General features: G+C 36.2%; 2 protein-coding genes across 2 annotated transcripts; both read right to left on the reverse strand.

The window, feature by feature from the left end:
- Positions 1–250: 250 nt before the first annotated feature.
- pcgf6 (polycomb group ring finger 6) lies at positions 251–6,224 on the reverse strand. Its single transcript, XM_015007759.2, has 10 exons — positions 5,718–6,224; positions 5,509–5,608; positions 4,416–4,512; positions 4,259–4,314; positions 4,087–4,146; positions 3,881–3,995; positions 3,525–3,552; positions 2,604–2,702; positions 1,524–1,610; positions 251–983 (listed from the first exon to the last, which is right to left on the reverse strand). Exons 1-10 carry the CDS (start codon positions 5,781–5,783, stop codon positions 933–935), a joined length of 759 nt encoding a protein of 252 aa, XP_014863245.1. The 5' UTR covers positions 5,784–6,224; the 3' UTR covers positions 251–932.
- A 254-nt stretch (positions 6,225–6,478) lies between these two features.
- LOC106930302 (RING finger protein 122-like) lies at positions 6,479–16,528 on the reverse strand. Its single transcript, XM_015007757.2, has 6 exons — positions 15,906–16,528; positions 11,987–12,143; positions 10,237–10,279; positions 10,105–10,146; positions 9,614–9,696; positions 6,479–9,291 (listed from the first exon to the last, which is right to left on the reverse strand). The coding sequence occupies exons 1-6, from the start codon at positions 15,928–15,930 to the stop codon at positions 9,171–9,173; spliced, it is 471 nt and encodes a 156-aa protein (XP_014863243.1). The 5' UTR covers positions 15,931–16,528; the 3' UTR covers positions 6,479–9,170.
- Between the last annotated feature and the right edge of the window lie 500 nt (positions 16,529–17,028).

Below are 17,028 nucleotides of genomic sequence, written 5' to 3' on the forward strand. Positions count from 1 at the left end.
CTTTAATATCTGTCCTTACAAAAAAAGTTGGTTTTTAATGTAGCTTCACCACTTTAGACCAATTGAAGAAACTCAGACGATAATTCAAAATCTACCTTAAAATGAATATCATCCTCTGCTATATTAATTTAATAGACAAAATGGCTGTTAAATGTACAAAAAAGGCACAAAATTTCCCTTGAGTATATATTTACGTCAATAAATATAAACCCGCAATTATTTAAAAAAAAAAAAAGAATAACGCACCATGTTTCACTTCTAAATTTATTTAAAAGATATAAGGAGGGTTTATTTAAACTCATTTTAAATAAACATTGTTTGTTTGAAGCAAACTGTTCTATTATCAAAGCAGTCAGTCAATAAATAAAAAGTAGATCACAGATTCGCCCAAAAACCACCAACACAGAGAAAATGAATAAACTAGACAGACGTTGCTTCTCTTCTAGTTTCATCAACAGCAGCATTTAAACTTGGTTGACTAAAAGCCTCCAAGAGAGAAACTGGCAACAGAAAAGTTAGTCTTGTTTCATTTACTGAACAAATCATGACAGTTATCAGGTGTTTTTCACATTTTTAAAGGTTGTCCTAAACATTTCAGGGTCAGACGGAAGTTTACTTCCACACATCATCAACATAAATGCAAACACATAAAAAATTTTTTCTCTTATTCACACCAAGTCAAAATCAAACATACAGCTTCAAAAATATGCATATTGGTAAAGGCACAGATGGATGCGTGCGTTCGACTTGCCTGCTTTATTTGACCCAGAACAGGTTTGTTGGAACATCGTGTCCAACATTCAACCAAAGTCCAAGAAAAAAGGAGAAATACTCAAGCTCGACGCTGCAGGGTGTTAATCATCCTCAGTGGATTTAGTTAATCTGAGCTGTTGACCCAATGAAACTGTGAAGATTCGGGTTGAGTTTCCTGCTCAAGACTGGGAGGGGAGAACCAAACCGAAGTGAAGCACCAGCAGACCGTCCTGCAGAGGAAATGCAACAAGTCTTAACTTAAAGCTGCAGTTTGTAACTTTTATAAAAAATTAAATCTGTCACCAGTTTGTAATGAGACAAAAAAAAAATTCAATCTTCTACAATTCCTCCTTCAGCTACTATTGTTGTCTGAAGAAATGCACCAAAAACAACCAATCAGAGCCAGGAGGAGGGGCTTAGCGCTGTCAATCTGCCTTGTATATGCGCTAATAAATGTGTCAACGGCGGAGAGACAACTTACTGTTACAGAAAAACCGTTTTTCTGCTGTCATCAATGGCTATGCTAACTAGCCTTAGCAGCTTGGAATAGGAAAAGGGGGTGAGCAGCGCCACACGGAGGGTTATTGACAGCACTCAGACCCTTCTGGAATCTGATTGGTTGTTTCTAGTTAGAACTGGGAGCTCAAACTTTTCACAGATTATCTATCTCATAAGATACTGTCACAACATGGTGACTGTAAAAAATATGTCTGATAAAAGTTGCATACAGCAGCATGTTCCTATGTTACCGTGTGTGTGTGTGTGTTTACCTGTAGTGCTTCTTTACCCACAAACTTCTTAATGTCTTTCAGTGACTGGTGATGATCTAGGAGTTGATCTCCACAAACCAGATCCACCTTCAGGGGAAACGGGAACAATTATTCATAAATGTTATAATCTCAACATTTCGACTTAAAAATACAACACATCTGATTTCAATGGATTTTTTTCAAACTTTCATTTAAAAAAAAGAAAAAAGAAATGATAAATGATAGAAAATATTTTCAAAAAGTAGCTTTTATCATCCCTTTAAAGAAGAGTTGTAATTTGACCCAGGCTGCAAACATTTTTAATTACGAGAATATAGTCATAATATTAGCAGAATAAAGACGCAATTTTACCAAAATAATGTTTTAAAATTACAAGAAAGGAGCTTATAAAGTTATAAGGTTATCTGAGCAGCTCAGATTGTGTTGTTCTTTTAAATACAGTTAAAGTCTTGCTTCTGATGATAATTTGATGCTGAAGTATTAAAAGATGAATTATTTCTTCATCTGCAAAACGGAAACCAAAGTAAAACTTGAAGAGATGCTGAACATCCCTCTTTCATGTTGGAGTTTTCATAAAATTGCTACTTTGTTCCCCTAATATCACATTTTTTTCTGGTAATATTAAAAACTTTATTCTCATATTATTTCCAGTTTGTTGTTGTCAACAAACTGGAAGGACTGTATCCTTGTAATATCTTGACTTTATTATTGTATTCATAATATGCAATATACATAATACATGTATATATACCACTGAAAAAATGAGTGAAAAGCAGATTGTGCACCTAATTTCTGGAATGAATCCATTTTCAGGCAATATGGACTTAAAGTTTTATCAGGATATTTTGTGGTATTATCATGACAATGATAAAAATGACAATAAGAACCATTTATCATTTCTTTTTTAAGTAAACCTATGATTCTGACTCCATGACACAGCCATCATAGTCCCACAAACACAAACGCGCTTTTCTAGGACAACAGTCACATAAAGAAGTTTGATTTTTATCACCAAACTGCTTAATTCTCCCTCCGGAAATGATCTGTATCAAAATTAGCCTGGGGGAAACCTAAACTGACCTGACACTTGGGGTTGAGCTCCATCTTCCTCCGGATGAACAGCTCCACGTGTCGGATGGTGGCTTCGCCCGACACGCAGATGTATGGCCTTTCTAGAGGCTGAAACAATGGCAGAGGATCAGCTTTAACTTCAAGATATCCAAGACGAAGATGTCAACTTTAACAGTTAAAAGTGTATCTGAATGACTAAAATATACATTTTCTCAATATTAAAGTAACTTTTCATGTTTGTGAAATTTCTTTGCTAATCTTAAACGAGCCTTTTTTGCATTTGAATCAAAGGCTACTGTAATCTTCAGAAGAACCACTAGGAGGAGCCAAAGGCTTGTGTGTATCAACACTTCCCCTCATTTTTACAAGTTTTCCATAAAAAGAAACTAAAAGAAACAAAAAACAAAATTATTCTTAACAGGTTGTTGACAATGTCTTCAAATAAGGGAAATCCCATTTTTTAAATAGTTTGTCAAACAGGAAATGCTCAGAATGACAGAAAACTTGAACAAAAATCAAGAAAAACTCATGAATGAGACGCAGAAAAGTTCAACATAAGAGGATACAAAGAGTTATAATGTCATATTAGGATAATTGTAGATAGAAAAAGAAAGGAAGAGTAAGTTTCCACCAAAAACGTTTTCTGGGAAAAAAATGGAAATTTCTGAGAATGAAAAGTTGAAAATGTACAACTTTTATAACTCAGAAGCTTCCATATTTTTTCTACAAAATGGTTTAGAGTAATCTCAAAATTTCTAAGTTTTCTCTAGCAAATTTTAAACTTTTCAAACTGAAATTTTCTGCGTATTTTGGTGGAAAATCTCTCCTTTTTTCTCCTCCTATGTGCAATGGAAAGTTAAGAAGCTGAGAGTGAGATAAAATTAACCCTTTATGTTATAAACATTTGTTATAAAGATCTTAAACCTTTACCTTAAAGTCAGAGATCCCATTTTCAGCCCTGAAAACCAAACAGTCAAGAGAAATGTAACTTTGATGTCGTCCATTAACCAGAGAACACACAAGTAACTATAACGTACATTTATTCATTTATTTTTTGAAATTTACTGGATAAAAATTTGCTTTTAAATACAGAAGTCCATCTACAAAAGCTAAGATACCCCAGCTTCTTCTCCCAGTCTTAAAAAATTATTGTTATGTTTACTGGTCTCTTTAAGTTGTTTTAAGGTGTGCCAAAATACAAACAAAAACTATGCAATATGGAGTATCATTGCTGCAAAGTAGCAGACTTAAAATAATTTTAATGCCACATAAAAACGGAAACATACCCGACAAACTCCAGGAGCAGATAAATGTTCAGCTCAGGGGGGATGGTGAACACGGCTCTGGGAAAGTTATCTTTCCTTTTCTTCAGCACAATGGGACCTTGAGGTGAAACAGGCACTGCAAAGATCGAACCACAGTCAGCAATAAAGTGATATACTTCATCTATGTAAAATGTGTTCATAAATCCAGAGAGGCTGGACGTCATCACCTGGTTTTGGCACAGCGAGCCCCCTCTCTTTGTAGAAATTACACATTTTTTCTCTTTCAACTGTTAAAACAACAACAAAAAAACACAAAATGCTCACAAAAAGCTCAAAGCACCACATCAGAAGCTCAGATGAACACACATTTGGTTTTAGTGTGTTCTCAAACATTCTTACGTTCTTCCAGGAAAGGAACCATTTTATATACAATGTCCTGAAGTTGTCTGTCTGGCCTGCAAAACGTAAAGTAATTAACTCCCAGTCGGCTGCATACCAAACAGAAACACGGGGAGAATAATTAGTCAGCAGCTGTTGCTGGAGGAAAAAAACTCACCTGATGTTGTACAGAGGCTGCGTCTCGTGCACAACGATGCTGCATGTCGGACATCTGTTGCTTGAGAAGAAGTGCTTCACGATGCAGCTTTTGCAAACTTGAAGAAAAAGCAGAAGAAAACTGGGTATAAGACAGTTTTTATTTTACCGTTTGAGTGAGAGTCTTGGACTTATTCAATATTTATCTGAACATGAGCAGATGGAGAAATGAGTGAGCCTTACATTGAATATGCAAGCAGATGCTTGAGGAAAATATATTTTTATGTGGCTTTGAAGATATTGGAAGTTCATATACTCCAAATCTTTTGCCAACACGTCTACTTTCAAACAGCCATCATTTAAGTCCGATATTAATGTACTATACTGCTTGTTGAGTTTAAATACAGAAAGAATTTCACTCAAAAACTGTTGCACGACTGAAAAATCGTTTGAACATTGTGTAAATAAAATCACACAATCAATGCTCAGCGTAAAGCTAAATGAACGAGTTTGACAAGTTTTAAAATTTCTTCTGTATAGAGATGTGGCTAATTTATAAATATTATGGCTACAGTGCTGAAAGCTGAAGCCAAAACATGCCAAAGGTAGGAATTAGTGAGATTCAAGGTTGAGATCACCTTGTCTAAAATAAAAATTCTTAATAAATATGTAGAAGTTATAATATTTTTATAAAAGCAAGAGTCACTGCAAGAATTATGTGGCAGCTGCTGATTGATCAAAATCACAGATAATTTGCCCACCAAGCCCCAACAATCTGTAATGTGGTTCAGTTAAAAATAAAATCGCTCAAATCGTCTTTTATTGAACTGTCACAAATCAGACTCAGTGGATAGTAATCTAGTCCAGGTTTTAAGGGTCTGTGCATTATAGTTTTTAAATTAGAGCTGATTAAACTCGCTTACGGTAGTTAAAAATTAGGAGCAATTGTAATTTAGCCATTCTCCCGAAGCTAACTTCGGTTTCCTATTATTTCTATGCACAAATTTCTGTTTTTTTAATGGTTTTACTCATTTTCCAACAAGCATATTTGTAGGTTGTTAGTTTTAATGTGAAATAATCGAGACTGACCCTCCCTCCGTAGTTTTGTGACTCACATGTGTGCAGGCACTCTGTGATTGTGGTTGCATCGATGAAGAAGCCGCAGCAAACAGCACAGCGGATGTATGGATAAAACTGAGTGAGAGGGAGCTTGGTCTGTGGAAAACAAAAACGTGAATTTCTTTAAAGTCTCACTAAGCAACAGCAGAAAACTGTTAAACATAAATTATATCCGATTTACAGAAAACATTGGCGTTTTACGCACTTCGTCATCGGTGTCGCTGCCTGAAACGTTGGTGGTTCCGTCATGACTTCTTCGACCGACTGACATCCTCAACGGCTGTGAACCGCACTACAATACTTTCTCTGGTCTCTTTTACTTGTCAGTAAATTAATAAATAAGTTTGCCCTTTTATTCCGCTTCTGTTAAAATGCGGAACGCTTCTAGTCTTAAAATTTTCGTCATGTAAACAACACAGCACTAGTCGGCTAGCGTTAGCCTCCGCACCAGAACAAAACAATAACACGCGCCTAACTAGATGCTAATATTAGCAATTTCTTAGCGCAGACAAAAGCGTCAGTCGATTTATATTTCCACAAACTGATATTTTAACGCGCTACAATATAAAAATGACACAATTTAAATACTTTTCTGCTACACTATCTTTCGTCCAACTGAATTTCCCTCGCGCTTAGTTTGCAGCGTGGATAACGTCACCGCTTCCGGTCTGGATTTTTCAGAATAAAAGTGTTATTAGGAGTGACACGGCTCCCTAATAAGCTATATTTTATAAATAGCTTCATCTGGCAATAAATGAGCAGCCAATTTCAGTTTAACGGTTATTTGCAATAAATTGATTACTCATCGTTTTTGGTCTCACTTCCATTTATTCTTTTTGCATGTTGAAGCTACTTTGATTCTATAAAACAGTGAAATATATACATTTTTTTTTTTTTTTTACCATTTTTTAATTTCAGTTTTATGTATGCATCTAATAAATGTCTACAGATCAGCCAGAGGCAGTGTAATGGATAACATTTTAATTTATCACAATAAAATTATTCACAGAGAAAAATCAACACAAATATATGTTTTAAAATTACATTTCAAAGAACAATTGTATTGTATTTAGTTGTTTTTTGTAGTCATTTTTTCTTACAAAAGTCAGCTTTGTATTTACAGGGTACTATACAACATTGAATATACTGATAATTATGTTTAAGGTGTGCATCCCACCAACAAGACAAGACATCTACTTAAAGAATCTGTTTACCTCTTAATGGTTGACATTTTTGTAGTTCAGCAATAGCAATTATTATTTTGCTGAGAATAAATTGGTTCTGTCCCATTTTCTTTTGAGGTACCACAAATCCAAGATTCGAGAAATACATAAAAAATGTTTATCACTGACACAATCCAGGTTTTATTGATAATACAAACAGTTTAGCCACCACTTTAAAAAGTCACATGGGGACGAGCTTAAACCCATCATGAACGCAATACTAATTTATTCATTTTGAGTTTCTTCTTCCCAGAGTAGTTTTTTTTAACAGAGCTTATATTCTTTGTTATTTTGATATAATTAGCTGGTTAGTTTGTAATTGCCATGTTTTGTAAATTAAAAAAAAATCCAGTGTGGATTTTCTTCTTACTAAAGAGAACCTGTGGAAACCTTCATTTCAGTTTTGAGAGAACATAGACCAAACCAGAGTTCTGATTCTTCGTGTGTTGGTGTATAGTGGGCTTAATTCCCCCACCCCTTTTTTTCCCCAAAGAAGAGTCTTCATTTGATTAAAGTCTTGCTAATAAAAAAAAGAGAATAGAATAGAAAATACACAATTTTCACAAGATGGAATGTCTCTGGAGAGCATTTGACATGAAAACATTTCTCTGAGGCAGAACTGGAGGCAAAAATGATCAATTTCACTACAAAACATCATCTGGGAACATTCACAACTTGATAGCACAATTTCTCACTGATCCAAACCCTTTTAACGTCAGAGGAAGTCACCTATATGCACTAGAAGAATGGATGTTGCTTGAAAATGGATCCTATACAAGTTTCACTGCCATTTTTTGAGTGGCATTTTTTTTAAATGTATGAAAGAGAGTAATCCTGTTCCAAAAAATTTCAAGTTAACAGCTGAAGGTTTTTCTGTTTTGCCTTTGGTGGTCTAAGAAAAAAAAAAAAAACATATTTCCTAAGGTACAGCACCTCTTATTGTTTCACATCTTCATAATTTTAACTACGTTCAGATACTTATTTACTTACAATAGCATGGGAAAGAACCTTTATATATACACCTTTCAGTGTTTAGATATCAATTTACTTACAGTGTTTAGATATCTTTTTTGGGGGTCACAAAAAATTACTTTGTAACCCAAAGTAATTTTTATGTCTTTTATTTTGAAAATCTACTTTCTAGTGATACGTTATTTTCCAAGCCACTCACAATATGGCGGGCGCGTTAATGAGTCGTTACTATGGGAGAGGGATATCAATTTAGTTTGTGTGTACTATGGTAAGCCCGATTGACTCTTTTCTGTGTACGATACACCTCGTCAATGTTTTGTTGGAAAGAAACGTGTGGTTTGAACTTCGTCTTATTGAATTCACATCAAATTTTCGCACGTAAAAGACATGAACAACCAGTAAACAACTCAACTTTATACAGTGGGCTCTCGATATTCGCAGAGGTTAGAGAATATAACCGTCCGCTAAGAGCTAAAATACTGAATACTTAGGAACGCTTCTAAAATGCTTGCAACTGCTAATTATAACAATTCAAACTGTATACCTTATAACCTGCAATATGAAAACGAAAACTGTTGTAGCACTACCGCAGAAGCCAACACGTCTGTTGTCCTTATCTTCGTGTTTGTGGGTTCAGCCAATCAGCGTTAAGGAAAATGTAGGGAGCTCCTGGATTGGCTGTTTCCCAAACACCAGCCAATAATGTGTAACGTTGCATTGCGCCTAAATTTCTCAGTTTCCAATCAACGAGTACGTTTTCTGCAAATAATTTGGAGGCAAAGTTCTACAGAAAAATCAACAGGGGTCCACTGTATGTCACTTTTTTTTTGCTACCACTGGCCCTGAATACATAGTCTACGTCTTGGTTAGGTCACTTCACTTCTCTGCTGGCACTGAACGGGTTGAAATATAATGCTAAAAACTTATTAGTACATGCTTACATGACTTTAAGGCACTTAGCATTAGCATGAGCCCATGTACTGAGAATGTTAGCATTCAAGTTGAGTTCAAAGTCACAGGAACTTTCTCAGCTAGCTTACTGGAAAGTTTTAATCAATATGGCTGCCTTGTACATAAAAGCAGTGTCTTTTTGTTGCACCACTGTCAGTTTTTGTTTGCACAAAATCCAGGATATTACGGTGTTACCAATCAATCTGGGGAAAAAAAGTATATTTCAACTTACAACCTGAGGTTGACTTTCAACCAACTTGAGCACAAGATATTCAACATTAAGCATTCTTACTTTGATTTACAAACCCCACATTAAGATGTTGTTACCATTACCTCGTGTCTTTTTTCCAGAAATGTTCTTCTGATCACAACAATGTTTATTTTAAAATTTCTGCAAGAGTAACTCTGCCTCAAAAAAATTTCAATTTTTAGAAAGAAAGAAAAAATACTAAAACTGTCAGAGAGTTCAGCTGAACGGAGAGTGCTGTGCATTGCTGGGTAGAGCTCCTTTATCAGACCTCGGAGAGACTCTGTGGCTGCTCAGGCATTTGTTGGGGCTCATTGTGGATTCGACAAACTGACTTGTTACACATCGGACAGACACTCCGGATTTCTAACCATTTCAGCAGACATCTAGGGAAAAAGCAGGCAGACGAAAAAAAAAACATGACTAAGAAAATCATTGCTGTCACAGTTTTTGCTGCAGGACAAATACAGGTTTCAGTTACCATAGTTGTGCTCAAGTTCAAACATGTAAAGAAAATATATTCAAGAGACTTGATGTAATTTGCAGTGGGAAATTCAGCAATAGCTACAGGACTTTTTGACATCTGTTAAACTACTTATTGAAGTTTTAAGTATGCAAAAAACTCTGCTTTGCATACTTAGAAACATCATACGAGTTGTACATTGTCATAAAAACATGATAATCAACAAGTACTACTATTGGACTCACTTCTTATGAAAAGCGTGGGAACACGGACACACTCCAAGCTCATCCCTGCTGCGAAACTCTTCCAAACATACTGCACACGTTTGCTGGAAAAAGAAAATACCAGACCATGAAACCACTTAAGCAAATTAAAAAAAAAAAAAAAAAAAAAAACTAATTTATCCTAGAAATCTTCTTGATCAGACTACCAAGGGTCTAAGGCGTAACTCTGAAGCCCATTACTCTTCAAAATGGGAAAGAAAAGTCAACTAGTCATTTTAACTAAGGAAGAGGTGCAGTGATCTTTGTAAAGCTTCAATAAAATAGCCACCAATTACCCCAAATTTGCCCTTATTTACAGCAATAGCGGTAATTGAAAAGTTTAGATGTGTGCTTGATGCTACAGCCACTGGAACCGAGTGCTTCTGTCCGATAAATGAACATACAAGAACCTGAAGTACTTTAAATGTTCAACCCCAAAATCCGTATTAGCTTGCAACATGTATTCAACTTACACCAAGAAGACTCAGTTTCTTTCCCGCTCCTTTTAGAACTACCTGTTGATGACAAAGGAAATAATTTACTTTACCTAACAGAAAAGCAAATGAAAACAGTCTTGTAGGAATCTTTCAGTAACAAGATGTTACCTCATTGTAGCCATAATGCTCTCTTGTACCTTGTCTTCTTAGTCTGTAAAGAAGCAACAAAATAAAACTCAGAATGCTGTTTTAAAGGTGGTTTGAAGAGCCAAACACAAGCCATGCTTGGGGCAAAGTCTGCAACAAAATAGTTGGTTTATTGGGCTTAATGAAAACAAAATGGCAACATGAGACAACTGTGAGAATCAGTGGAAAATGTAACAAATGTTGCACTTTTGTTCCCCAATCAAACCAAGTTTATGGAACTATCAGGTGTGAAAACACCCCAAAGCAGAAAAGCGGTAGAGTGGTTTACAGGCCTAGGAAGTCCGGTTTGTTCATGGAGGTGTGCAGAATCAAACTCTGACGCTGACCAAAAAAGCAAATTGTGGTCGACCTGCAAACCTCGGTCTTGGTCTGGTTGAAGTGAACTCTGGTGCAGTTTGAATGCATATGTGAATGCAAAGTGGACTGGAGACCACTTCAAAAGCAGGAAGCAAACTACAGCGCAGGGCATTCTGCGTAAATACAACCAAACATGCAAGTATAGTGCTAGAAATCCTACAACTGCTAAAATCTGATCTCCATTTTTGTTTACATTTTGTGAAGAAGGAAATTGTGTTTATGTCAGAGGATTTTGTCATCTCAGGCAAGAAGAACAAATTTTTCAATTAGCTTGGTTCATTTGACACTGTTCAGTGTGAAAGCGAACTGCAACAGCTGAAAATGTTGCAATTTTGGTCCCCAATCGAACCAAATCTCCTTTAATATCAGGAATGAAAACACTCAAGACAGAAAGAATATAAGAAGAGATTTTATGTCCTTGGCCTACTTAAATATTGGTGAATAATTATAGCTAGTTGGTTCAGAATTTTATGTAACACGCCCTCTCCATGTAGCTCAAGGAAAACTTACCAGTTTGTCACCTAAAAACATCCCTACTGTGCAAATTATGTGTTTCTTTATCTCTCCTCGCTGATACAAGTCTTGTCATGCTAAATGAATCAGCTGGGGATGCTCAGTGCTTCAAGCAGTCTTGGAATTCGTATGATGTCAAATTCATGTAACAACCTGAGCAGTGAAGTCCCTCACACCAAGCAGGGCTGCACAAAAAACATCAAAACTTGGGATCTTCACTGTAAAATATTTGAGCCGCTTTTAGTTGTGTCTACTAGCTTCTACTCTTTAAGTCAAAGAAATATGGCAAGTTTTAGATTTTGAACTTAAGTTTGTCAAATATTAGTGAGATGTATTAGCTTTTGATTAATTTTGTCACATCTCCAAGAATTGAGTGAACTAATAATTTTAAGTGGGTTTTGACACCTGATAGTTTGATAGACTTGGTCAGATTGGGGACCAAAGCTGCAACATTTGTTACTTTTTCAGCTGGTGTGGTTCGCTTTCACACTGCACTATGTAAGTGAACTAAACCTCTTGAAAAACATTTACCCTCCTCACCTGTGGTGGGGCTGCACCAAGAACCACTGAAGAAAACGACATGCATTTACCCAGAATGCCCTGCGCTATAGTCCACTTCCTGCTTTTGGAGCGGTCTGCTTGGTGTTCACATTAGCATTTGAACCGCTAAATGCAAACTGGTTGAGGACAATGTTTGCGCACAACAAAATGAAATGTTTCTGAGCTAAATTCAGTCTGATTTTTAATAAAAATGCATTAATGCAAATTAAATAAAAATTTCTGATTGACTTTACTTGCTTCATTTTCAAGTCAAACCACCTTCAGATGTTTTATAGTGTACCTGAACAAGTAGCAGCAGAAGATGAGGCTGAGCATGAGGATGAAGAGGCCGATGCCCAGGATGATGATGTAAATATTAAGCGGCAGGTTGAAGAGACTTTCGCTTGTCATCTTGCAGTCAGGGACGAAGTGCTGCAGTTCAAAGTCGCATAGACACCCTAAAAATGGGAATCATGGGTAGAGATTATTTACCTTAATAGATTAAATTATATGCCTTTTTAAAATCCCAACAGATTATTGAGAGAAGTTTGGTTGAGACAGAATTAGCATCATATTTTCAATGAAACAAGTGTTTTTTAGGGATTTGGCTGGAGCCAAATAGGAAATTATCTTTTTTTATCCAACAAACAAATGTTTACAGTGAAAATGTCATGAATGCGGCAAATCAAAATAAAGTATCTGGGGTAGAGTTGGAAAACTACAATCCAAAGAATCTGAAACTGAAGCATTGACCTTAACTACGCTAGTATCAATCTGATACAGATCCCAACTTAGTATCAATATTATCAATATTCTGGATCGATCCGCCCACCTCCAGTGCAGGTATTTATTTTATAAAATCAAATTAAAGGCTCATTATTATCATGGTTTTGTTTTATAGAAAAAAATATATATATAAAAATATTGTGGGGGCGTGGGGGGGGGTTGGCTCCAAAGTCGGAATGTTAATTAATTTTCAGCCATTAATTCAGAAAGTTTTATATAATTTTTGTGATTTCATTGCAAATACAGACACACAACTTTACCAAGTATTCTTGGACTACTTTCTAACACAAATATCTTAGTACACTTAAAGTAAGACAAAGCTTACAAATAACTTTTCAGCTAAATTTAGGAGCTTGTTTTAAGTCAATAATTCCTTAATATTAACAAAAAAGTACTGGTTACACTGGCAGATTGTTTCACTTATAATAGGGGGAAATGCTTTGTTAGAAGTAAAATAATCTGCTGGACGAACTAGTACTTTTTAAAATCAATATCAAGGAATCATTTACTTGAAACAAGCTCCACTATCTTGCTGGGAAGTTACGTTATCCTATTTCAAGGACACCAAGATATTTGACCAATAATACTTGGTAACATTTTGTGTTTTTGCAGTGTTTTATTTTTTCTTGAGTCAGATTTGTCATACATAATCTCTTTTTGGTGCTCTGTATAACAGTCTGTGACTTTTCTATGAGAGTGAATAAAATTTTTACAAATATTCTTCACACTGCAAAGCACCTGCATGTCACAGGAATGTGTTCACCTCCATGTTGGGTTCTCAGATATTTTAATTGAGAATAAACTTTTTTCTTAGCCTTGGTGATTAAACGGAGCGGCTTTCCTTCCACACAAACCCCCATCAGTGTAGCGCAATGATGCAATTAGCACATTTTTGCGGTTAGACAGAATAGCTTGTACTCCTGCTCTGCAGCCACACTTTAATACACAAAGGTCACACCAGTAAAGGCGCATTACAGAGGGCTGGTAAGGCGAGTGTTTGGCTGGACGTTTAGGTTAAAGAGGAGGCAGCTGTAATCTTAGCACTATGTTAGTAAATCATTGATAGTGGAGGACCAAAAGGTAGGCCACTGTGCAAATGCTGCATGCATGCATGAACAGGTCTGAACTTGAACATGGTTAAGGTGAGGTAGTTGATCTGGTCTGGAAACATTACAGCTGTTTCTGTAGATTTTTCCTGCTGATGTTCATAGTTTTGTCTGCGCAAAGGAAAAACTAAAAATGCGGTGTACATTTTTGTGTTGATTCTTGTAAAACCAACTTAAAAAGGAAATGTAGAGTAACAGCAGGTTATTGGGAGCTTATATAAAAATTGAGTTCCATGTTTAAAGTCAAGATTTATATGGATAGCTTCTTAAAAAAGATTATGAATTAAAAGAAAAAACAGTTAAGCGGCAGCTCACAATTGCAGAAAATCAGAATAATTAAGTGTAGCAGACTGAAAGATTATGATGGCAGCCCCAGAAGGACATAAAGCTATGCTAGATATTTACTTCATCATAAAGGTAGAAAAATTTAGTAAAAATTGATAATGTCCTCAAACTAAGCAAAAAAATCTACAGATTTCTTGTGGTTACATTTTGGAGGGAAAACCACAATGCTAACGTAGCATTTAATGTCGCATAACATGTCAAACACTATTCTGTCATATTTTTTCCATACTGAATGGCTATCAATTCCAGATTATCTAAGATTACTTCTATCATTGTGGGTGTTGGTAACTTTGAAGCCATGAAAAATTGGGTTAGTTTTGAAAGAAAGAAAAACCAAAAGTCTCCTTTCCAGTTGTACCTTCTTATCGCAACTCTACTTGAGTTGGTTTGACTTGGTTTTCAATGGGGTGTAATGGAAAATGACCTCGAATCAAGTTTAACCAAGCAGATACTAATGGAAAAGAAAATGTTCAGATTACATGTGAATCCGTAAGCCTGGCAAACTATTAAGTAATCCTGCAAGGCCTTGTGGGTAACATACTTCCAAAGTCTGTGCTGCCAAAAAGAGTCACTATAGATCAATTTGGCATCATTTAAACCAAAAACAATCACATTTTTCTCTATTTAACTACAACTATCGCATCATGCTCTTCATATTAAAATACGGTGTCCGAAGGTTAGCTACCTTGTTTTGAAATTGTTGGTAATTAATCATGCAAGTATGAAAATTATGCCTGTAGCGCATTTTGGAGGGAAAACAACAATGCTAAAATGTAGCATTTACTGAAGCACATTCTTTCCAAGCATTTTTTGTGTAATATGTATCCCTTTATATTTTTATTTTTTAGATATCCACAACTTCAGTCTCATCTAAAAAAAATGCTTTGGCATTTTGAAATCTGGTTAGTTTAGAAGAAAACCACTATCAAAATTTTAGCTTAAAAACATTTAGCATTTAGATTCTGTTGATAAAGATCTGTCTTCAATAGGCTGTCATTGTTAAAGAAAAGTTAAATAATAAACGTAAAAAGGCAGACTGGGGTTGATTTATGAGAATTGTCAAGGTTTGCAGGTTCTCAGCAATAGAATATGTTGATATAACTCTTTAAACTAACTTGTTAGTGCTTTTTCTGAGACGAAAGCATTTAGCATATTTTGGAGGGAAAAAACAAAGCTAATTGCTAACCATGTGATCTAATATACCAGTTTTGTACACTTTTCACACTAACAATATCTCTATTTAATTGTACAACTTTTAAATGCTTCTGTTAAGCAGTACTATTTAGTTGTTAAACAATTGTAATTAGCTAATTTTTGAGGGACAACAATACTGATAGCATCTTTTGCAATGTACCATACTGTCATACTTTTTCAGTTCAGTTAAACATTATTTAAGCTGGAATATCCAAAAGTGTAACTTAGCATCTTAACTTTGAATGAAATGGGTTGATTTGAAAGAATAACGAATTAAAATCTTTTCGATTTAAATCTTCGACGGACGTATTTCCGGTCCAGACACGACCAGCATGGCAGCACCGAGTTATCAATTATAAAAGCTCCAGATTGAAAACATATGAATTAGTGAATAAAATCTAAAATTATATTAAATTATTAAATCTAAAAATAGTGGTCAATATAGATTTGGTGTCTAGTGAACATAGACAAGGACAAGTAGTGCCTTTGCCAACAAGATTGCAGGTGACTTTTCTAAACTTTAATTTGATCCTGAAAAAGTTCAAGACACTTCTTCATAATAGACTGCGCTAAAAGCATAAAAGAACCAAAGGACTGAACATCTTGGATGGGCGGAGTTTGTTTAATTTGCCTTTTTACTCCAAAATCGCTGAAGCTAGCCCTGCTTGTATCGGTTCTCCTTTGTCAAACTTTAATGGGCTGCAATTCAATCAAAGTCAGAGGGACCGCAGTTTGTGTGGCGCAAAATATGAAGAAAGGCTGTGCAGCTGGTGGATCCAAAACACTTACCGTAACACCAGTGAACCGGATGCATCCAATAACGTGTGAATGGTTGACCGGCACTCAGCCGGGAAAAGTTTTGGGTTTCTCAACAAGTTCTCTGGGATTGGTAACTAAAACCAGGTTTACTTAGTTTAAAACACAAAGGAGCCATCCACTAAACACTCCCATCGACTGTCAGATCCGCCTTTGTATCTTCAATGGATGACAAAGAAACCTACGTGGACTCACGGATGCAATCCCAAGTCACTGTTATATCCTTGTGTCACTCTTTTTATCAATGGCTTCAAATTCCTGCTGTGGAGAGACAAAGAAAATCGACACGGATGAATTTCCCTGTTATCCGGGCAGGTTCTCCCGTGGAAAGTCGATGGCAGCGCCTCCATCTGCCTCCCTGCTCCATACGCAGAACCCACGGCGCAGGGTTGGTAACACAGAAAGACAACGGCGCTAATCTTAATTCTGATCCAGGCTCCTCTCACGTTCACTCTCCTCCCTCGTCTCTCTTCTCCACTTCTCATCTGCAGCTCTCGGTTTGTAAACAGATCCCTGCTCATGTGATTCACTGCCTGCATCACAGCTCTGCTTTCGCCGCCCCCTCTTTCCTTCCTTCCTTCCTTCCTTCACTCTCTTGCCCTCCTTTTACCCCCCTTGCCCCTCTTGGTTTGTCCCCCTCCTTCCTTTGCAGCTGTAAGCTATTATTGAACAGCAGACGGCAGACAGGCAGGTGTGGAGGCTGAGCAGTAATTAGCCTATCGATCAGGGCAACTCATTGTAGATGACAAAAGATTTAATAAACATATAAGCGAGAATTGGACTTTCATCGTTACTACTGAAAAATAGAGGGATAAATGAATCAAAAAGAGAGGGAATAACAAAAGAAGTTTATTTCCTACAAGGATTAGTGAACTTACGATTGTCGATTAATTAGATTAAAATTTGTTCCAAACGATTAAAGTTGCAGTAAAAACTGCTGTTGAACTATGTCATAACTGTTTCAGAGCAAGAAGGGTCTTGGTGCTATCAATCACCCCTCAATGCAGTGCTGCTCATCCCCTCCTCTGCTACTCTGCAGCTAGCAGAGCTTGTCATGGATGCTAATGGTAGTTAGCATTCATTCCTGGGCGGATAC

The sequence above is a fragment of the Poecilia mexicana genome, unplaced genomic scaffold (assembly GCF_051168715.1).
Source record: "Poecilia mexicana isolate PSO_F unplaced genomic scaffold, ASM5116871v1 scaffold_15, whole genome shotgun sequence".
NCBI classification, from domain to species: domain Eukaryota; kingdom Metazoa; phylum Chordata; class Actinopteri; order Cyprinodontiformes; family Poeciliidae; genus Poecilia; species Poecilia mexicana.

Excerpts from the sequence above, each read along its gene's own strand:
- pcgf6 (XM_015007759.2), bottom strand. The coding sequence starts at position 5,783 with ATGTCAGTCGGTCGAAGAAGTCATGACGGAACCACCAACGTTTCAGGC. Across the intron at positions 5,609-5,717 it reads GCAGCGACACCGATGACGAA|ACCAAGCTCCCTCTCACTCA; the intron begins GTGCGTAAAACG and ends TGTTTTCCACAG. Across the intron at positions 3,996-4,086 it reads GCTCGCTGTGCCAAAACCAG|TGCCTGTTTCACCTCAAGGT; the intron begins GTGATGACGTCC and ends CGATCTTTGCAG.
- LOC106930302 (XM_015007757.2), bottom strand. The coding sequence starts at position 15,930 with ATGCATCCGGTTCACTGGTGTTACG. Across the intron at positions 10,147-10,236 it reads AGCATTATGGCTACAATGAG|GTAGTTCTAAAAGGAGCGGG; the intron begins GTAACATCTTGT and ends TGTCATCAACAG. Across the intron at positions 9,292-9,613 it reads TCCCACGCTTTTCATAAGAA|ATGTCTGCTGAAATGGTTAG; the intron begins GTGAGTCCAATA and ends CTTTTTCCCTAG.